The following is a 7,613-nucleotide window of genomic DNA, read 5'->3' on the forward strand; positions in this document are numbered from 1 at the left end:
TCAATGGTCTTTTCACACAAGGCTTGAGCTCGGGAGTGGCTCTGCTTGTTTACACCCTAAATATAATCCAAACTCTTATTTTCTAAATGAATATAAATAAATAAATAAATATTCGGCATACATTCACAAATCAATCACAAAGATAATTGGTTGTCAAAATTCTAAAAAGCCCAGTGGAGTATAGCATAAGCCCATAAACCGTTAAATGGGCTTGGTTTGAGAAATACCCTAATTCTTCCATTCATCGTCATCTTTAATAACAGCCTGCCGTATTACACAGACACCGTCTTCTCTTCGTCGCCTGCTGCTTTCAGTCGGTAAGATCCTACATTCATCAATTTGTTATGAACTTGTAGCTAGGATCTAATTATGCAATTGAAATGCACTTTTTTCTTGTTAATTGACAACTTTATCAATAGGTTAAATAAATGATTTGGACTGGACTCTGATTTGGAGCTTTTAGGTTGTGAGTTTGTATGATGAATATGTAATTAGGATTTTATTATATAATTAAAGATGTTATTTTTTTTCTAATTAACATTTTCATCATTAGGTTAAATAAATTTTTGAAGCCTTTATGCTGTTATTTGGTTTCATTCTAGAGTTAAATGTTATGGTGAAAATGTAATTAGGATTTAATTATGTAATTGAAATGTACTCTTTGTTGTTAATTGACACGTTTATCATTAAGTTAAGTGATTTGGACTGGACTCTGATTTGAAGCTTTTTGGTTGTTATTTAGTTTGATTTTATTTTTTTTTATAATAAATATGTAAGATAGGATCTAATTATATTATGCAATTGTTGAGGTAGTCTGAAGAAATGGCTGAAGTTGCAAAGGCAGGGCCCGCAGTTCCCGAGTCTGTACTGAAGAAGCAGAAGAGGAACGAGGAGTGGGCTTTGGTTAAAAAGCAAGAGGCTGAAGCATTGAAGAAAAAGAATGCTGCTAACAGGAAGTTGATATTCAACAGGGCTAAGAAATACGGTGAGGAGTATGAAGCTCAGGTATGATTAATTGATTATCAATTCATATTTTATGCCTGTTTATGATACTAGAATTGGACTGATATAAGTATGGTTATTTGCAGCAAAAGGAGTTGATTCAGTTGAAACGAGAGGCGAGACTGAAAGGTGGATTTTATGTTAACCCTGAAGCTAAGATGCTCTTTATCATTAGGATCCGTGGGTATGCATTGCTGCTTACATTGCTTCAATCTTTGTTAATCCTTACTGTTGATAGTTGTTGTAAAGGTGTAATTTTTCATTTTCAAACCGTGATTGTCTTCGGATTCTAGTTTATATATTTATTCTGAATATTCAGTATCAACGCAATGGACCCTAAGTCAAAGAAAATCTTGCAGCTCTTGCGTTTGAGACAGGTGATTACCTTCTTCAAAATTTAATTAATATTTGTTTTAAATCAGTGAATGTTCTTTATGCTTTTAGCAAATACTCTTATGTTTCCGTGTGTGTTGCATTGTTTGTATCAACCAGATCTTCAATGGCGTGTTCTTGAAAGTCAACAAGGCAACATTGAACATGTTGCACAGGGTTGAGCCATACGTCACCTACGGGTATTCTTCTTTCCAAACATATTCTATCTTTTGTAGTCGCATATTTTGTTGTTAAATACATCTTTCTTTTTAGATACCCCAACTTGAAGAGTGTGAAAGAGCTGATATACAAGAGAGGTTATGGCAAGCTCAACAAGCAGAGGATTCCTTTGACAGATAACTCCATTGTCGAGCAGGTTAGTTTTTTAGTTTGTCAACTTGTATGTTTACAAACACATGCGAACCAATATAGTTTATAAGTTGCAATTGTTTTGAACTAATAGGGTCTTGGGAAACACGGGATTATCTGTGTTGAAGATCTTATTCACGAGATCTTAACTGCTGGCCCACACTTTAAGGAAGCCAATAACTTCCTTTGGCCATTTAAGTTGAAGGCTCCGTTGGGTGGCTTGAAGAAAAAGAGGAACCACTATGTTGAAGGAGGCGATGCAGGTAATCGTGAAGATTACATTAACGAGCTCATTAGGCGAATGAATTAGAGTTTGGTGTTTTTAATGTTGTCTTATGATATTCCTAGATTGTTTACTTGGTGTTTCTTTGGGAGTTGGGACAGTTTTGTTTTTTTGAACAAAGGATGTATTATGACTGATTTGCAATTTTGTGCATGGTGTTTCTCATGCTTATAAGTATCATCTATTTTATTTTTTGTGTTTTAACTGTTCCTAAATTGGTTTTCACTAACTAGCCATTGCTCTGTTAAGAAAATGGCTCTGAGGGTCTTTAATGGTACATGCATTAAGGTTGTTTATAGGTATAGGTCCAGTGTTTTATCTTGCTTTGGCTAAAAGAATTTGATACTGATTTTGATAATACAAAGGGAAAATTCTCAAAATAGGCATTTATGAAAACAAATTTCAAGTTTTAGTTGTCATTTGCAAGAAATTTTAGAAATAAGTATTATAAACAAGTCGTAACGAGTGGTTTGCAGAACCAATTAGAACTTGCCACGTGCTCTTAAACTAACCGTAGTGAGTACGTTCACTAATCATTTACTCGTCACGACTAAATAGGTTTTATGCCTCGTAATCAACTCCCACGAGTAATTCATAAGTCCTTTAGTCGCGACGAGTAGATTATAAGTTTAAACTAGTTGTGGCGAGTTAACTACTAATAAACTATTCGTGTAGGGAATGCAAACCGGGTAAATTAGTCGTCACGACTAAAGAACTTATGAATTACTCGTGGGCGTCGATTACGAGCATGAAACGTATTTAGTCGTGACGAGTAAATGATTAGTGAACATGCTCGTTATGGTTAGTTTAAGGACACACGGCAAGTTTTAATCGGTTCTACAATCGACTCGTCACGATTAGTTTATAATATCTATTTCTGGAATTTTTGCAAATATTACATAAACCTAGAAATTTGTTTTAGAATTTTCCTAAATATAAACTGTTGTGATAAGTACATGTCTGATTGAAGTCTGAAAAGCATATTTCTTTTCTTGTGTAATGTTATTTTCATCTTCCTGTAATTGCAAGAAAGGGACCAGTATATGCAAAAATGCCTGAAAGCTGTTTTTTTTCTTACTTGCATGTGACTAGAAAAGGAAACATGATAGGAAAAGCGGAAAGTAATCAGGTTTTGAGTGTACTTTTGTAACATGTTAAATGAGCTAACCTGAACATGACCATTTAATACATGTTTACTTGAGCGCAACTCATTTAATAAAGAGGTTGTCGTGTTTAATTATAAAGTAGTTGTTGATCAGATTTGTTAAAAGATCTTTTCATCTAAACTTTCAGCATTTTAAGGTGGTTAGTTTTTTCACTATAACTTTTCATCAATCTTTTATTTTGAAGCTACTCATACTATCCATTCCCACCTCATTATCCAAATGAGTCCATTCTTCTAACATTCAGCTTGAGTTAAATATATAACCCAAGTTTCTTGATTAGGAGAGTGTGTAATAAAAAACAAAAGCAATTGAAAAGACATTATTACAAAAAAAATCTTCTTTAGAGCTTAAATCATTGGTTGTCACCAAGTGTCACGCAATTCACAATTAAACATTGAACTAACATAAGACATAATATACTTGAATTTGATACTAAAACATAATATACTTGAATTTGAAAAGCTAGATGATACTACTGAATCAATCAAACAAACCTAAACAATAATTTGACACTAAATTTCATGAGAGTGATAATATGAAAAAACATATCGATAGTTTTTAGTTAAGTTTGGGGTTTTAAAATTTGTTTTAGCAAAAATATATATATTTTTCTCTATAATTCATCACTTTTAAAGTTTGCTGTTAAACCAATTTATTTTAAACGAGACCTTTCGATAATTTGTTAAAACCCCAAATTGACTTTACATAAACCTAGAACTAATTTATTGCAATTGGACAATGAAACACCTCCATCATATGGAATTGAGAGAGGGTTTTAGATCGATGATCATTATGTTACAGAAAACAAAACACATATTACCTGGAGAAAGAGTAGAAGATAAGCTCGAGATTGACTTTTGAAAGTCAAAAATGGCCAAGGACACCAAATTCGGTTATAAGATTAAAGAAAGGGCATGAGCAACGATTAAAGGTTGTAAAGCTTTGTTTATATAGTCATCTGTAAGCTTATAGAAAAAGAATCACCAGATGTTGTTATGACAAATACGAAAATACGACAACTTAACGAAAATAGAGAAATATTGTTCCCTACTTCAAGGCATATTCTAATTGTTCTATCAAGAAAATACACGAAATCAGGTTACTAAAATAAGCAAAACCGACATGAAACAAACGTCTATCGCTCTGTAGCTCCATCGCGTATCGTGACGAGAGTACCAGTAGAACGGTCACGTAGAGCGACGAACCATAAAAAAACAGAAATTGAGTTTATGTAGCATTCCAAAAACATAAACAAACAATATTCGATAATGTATCAAATACGAATACTAGTCTTTTAACAAAATATTGAAATACAAAAATTTAAACGGGCCGGGTTTTCAGGTTCGAAAATTGATGGTTGTCACAACATTCTCTACTTTTGGGAATTTCGTCCCGAAATTAAAGGAAAACTACGACAATAGTCGTCAAATATATAATATCATCTTTTGTACAAAAGACCGAACTTTGAGTGTCCTGAGATACGCTATAAACGAATATACGACAAGGACACTGATATATAGGATATACCAACGGTGTATCCAATGCGCCCTTTTCAAATCACCATTTGTATCGTTGCCCTAAAACACCTTTGGTTCTAAGTTATGACACACAATCGTACGTACTTTGAATCCCATGCGAAGTCTTGGATAATTACGTTCCAGACCATAATTACTTCCATCGTGAAATGGTCCACATAATCCGTCCCATTATGTGAGTTATAAAAACATAAGTTATTAATTAAAACATATTTTTGTGAGAAATAAGATAACGGACGAACCTTTGCGAACTTAACAAATAAAAGTGTAAACCAATAAAATCATCATAAATGTATGAAGACATTATCAACAAAAATTAAATAAAGGGAACTTTCGGGTTCTATAATCAACAAATAGTGAGAGTATTTGTTATAAAAAGTTCAACAAACAAATTTTGAAATGAGGATAAACATGCAAAAACGTTTAAAGATTGAAAATATCATGATAATAAAATCCTTAGGGGTTATAAATGTAAATAAAAATTTACATGAACAGAGTTCGGCCATAGATGAGGAAGTTATGAATGATATGAATTGTTCATGCATCTTCTATTAGTTAGATATGATCATAAACATGTCCATAGCCCCTTTTTTTAATAAGCAACAAATGCTTGTGGTAACCAGTCATAGGCTGCTAGTTTGAATAATAAAACAAAATTGCAAAAAATACAGATGAGGGTAAATGCATAGAAATGACACTTGAGATAAACGGGCTTGAGTGATTGAGTTAAACGTAGGAACTTCAATACGATACCATAAATAATAAATAAATAGTCAGTACAATACTTTAAACCGAAAATAAAATTAAACAAAATAGAATATTACGAGTGATGAGAGTATTCGAGTATATTTAATCCTTAGTTGTGGTTGACTTGGTTCAGTTGGCCTTGTGGACCTTGGAGGGTTTGATATTCATGAAATTGATTGATTGGGTTCGGTTAGGTTTGAATAGCTTGAATAGGTTGGGCTTGAGTGGGCCGTATAAATGTGGTTTGGTTGAAATGGGCTTGATGAACTTGGGCTTGCGGTTCTTGGGTTTGATAGGTTTGAATTTAATAGGTTCGTCCTTGTTGGACATGAGTTCGGCAGACTTGAGTTACAAAAACGAGTTTCGGACACGTTTTGCGAAGATGACTTGGATCACGACAATTGTAGAAAGCTCGAATGTTGGGAATGATCGATTAAAGGGTTGATTATATGGCATGGCTTGAGTTTGAGAAGAAGATGGAGCAAAGATTTGAGTCATGAGTGGGTTGAGTTGGTTTGCAAGTGTTCACGGCATGAGCTGATGATACGACCATAATGACCACAACTGGAGCATTGATGGCATAGTGAGGTAGTGGGATGGTGAAACTTGCAGGTGCTATGGAAAGGGTGTAGTCCTGTGCATGGATTTTTGTTTGTTTTGAGTTTCAGGGTCAGGAGCTTGTGTGGGAATTGAGTTGGTTAAGGCATAGTTGTTGCCTTTTTTCATGTAGGTGTGGTTATTGAAATTTTTGCTAGGTTGTTTGTTGAGGTTTGAAGGGGATTCAACTTTGATCTCCTTGACAGGTTCGGTCTTAGCCTTTTCCACAGTTTTCTTAGCATACTTTCGCGTCCAGGTCCCCACCTTAACATGATTCTCGGTGAGAGTAGCGACAAGAGTAATAGCATCAGGAAGAGTTCGGGAATCACGACTCAAGAAGGAGTCTTGAATTTGAATGGGTAGACATGATATGTATTTATTGATCGCTCAGTCGAGAGGAGTGATCAAATGAGGACCAATAGGCTTAGCTCGTGGAAACGATGTTGTTGGTGGTGTTATCCCCATCATCTTATTTGTGTTCCCAAAATTTTGTTTCCTTCTTCTTGACTTCATGCTTGGGGCAAAACTCTTTGAACAGAGTTCCTTAAGTCCATTCCATGGCAAGGCCATGGCAACTTCTGCCTCTTAGGAGTGTTTCACATCGTTCAATCATGTGAGGGCTCTCAAGTTGAAGACACTTGAGGCATAGGTGGCTTTCTTATCTTCAGGACACACGCAATGGAGGAAGATGCTCTCCATGCATTCAAACCACTATAGGAGAATAATAGCATCCTCCGCTTGACATACTAAGGTGGGTTGGCGGTAGTGAATTGCTTGTAATAATAAACAGCAACGTTGGTCGTTGCGGGTGGCGGTGGTATCAATGGTTTGGAGTTGGGTGATGAGGGTTGGAAGGCCTTCCACAATCATTTTAGTGATACGAGAGGACATACTACGACTTGAGTTACCGGAAGCGATTATCACACCCCAACCTAAGGTGGAAATGCCGGGGTGCGAACCGTGTTTCACAGCTCACAAGGTACTATTATACAATATAAAATATGACAATATCTAATTAATTATTTATATCAAAATTCAAATAAAGTGCACAAGTCTCAAGATATGACAATAGAAATTCCAAACAAATAACTAATCGTCTAATCCCAAACTAAATGATAGAGCAAATATTATTTGTTTTATTTTCTAAGGTATTTCTATGCATTCTTCACTTAGCTTCAAATCAATTGATAACCTGTATGTGCGTAGAAAATAAACAGAGATTTGTCAACAACACATGTTGAGTGAGATGATTACCAGTTTTCATGATACAATTATATATATATATAATACATAATAAATGATAAATGTTAAATACGCAAATAAAATAATGTGAGTAATAATTAATCAAACCGTGAGCAAATAATGTGTCAGTTGACCGTTGCCTAGCGAATCGGGCTTTGGCTACTATGACAAACGAATACAAATGTGGGTATCTATTGACCATCGCCTACCGAATCGAACTTTGGCTACTAGGACGACGTATGATCATACTTTAATGTGATTATGATGGACCTCTCCGAATACTATAAAAAAATTATATAG

General features: G+C 34.7%; 1 protein-coding gene across 1 annotated transcript; it reads left to right on the forward strand.

The window, feature by feature from the left end:
• The first annotated feature begins 306 nt into the window (after window positions 1-306).
• LOC143606803 (large ribosomal subunit protein uL30y-like) lies at window positions 307-2,173 on the forward strand. Its single transcript, XM_077082452.1, has 7 exons — window positions 307-317; window positions 814-1,005; window positions 1,089-1,186; window positions 1,322-1,379; window positions 1,495-1,574; window positions 1,648-1,750; window positions 1,838-2,173. The coding sequence occupies exons 2-7, from the start codon at window positions 823-825 to the stop codon at window positions 2,051-2,053; spliced, it is 738 nt and encodes a 245-aa protein (XP_076938567.1). The 5' UTR covers window positions 307-317; window positions 814-822; the 3' UTR covers window positions 2,054-2,173.
• Window positions 2,174-7,613: the final 5,440 nt, after the last annotated feature.

The sequence above is a fragment of the Bidens hawaiensis genome, unplaced genomic scaffold, assembly GCF_021521415.1.
Source record: "Bidens hawaiensis isolate Kalapana, Puna unplaced genomic scaffold, B.hawaiensis_p1.1 tig00077257_1, whole genome shotgun sequence".
Classification (NCBI taxonomy): domain Eukaryota; kingdom Viridiplantae; phylum Streptophyta; class Magnoliopsida; order Asterales; family Asteraceae; genus Bidens; species Bidens hawaiensis.

Bases quoted from the DNA above. Each gene is read 5' to 3' on its own strand.
- LOC143606803 (XM_077082452.1), top strand. From the start codon at position 823: ATGGCTGAAGTTGCAAAGGCAGGGCCCGCAGTTCCCGAGTCTGTACTG. The intron at 1,575-1,647 runs GTATTCTTCTTT...CTTTCTTTTTAG, and splicing joins GAGCCATACGTCACCTACGG to ATACCCCAACTTGAAGAGTG. The intron at 1,751-1,837 runs GTTAGTTTTTTA...TTGAACTAATAG, and splicing joins ATAACTCCATTGTCGAGCAG to GGTCTTGGGAAACACGGGAT.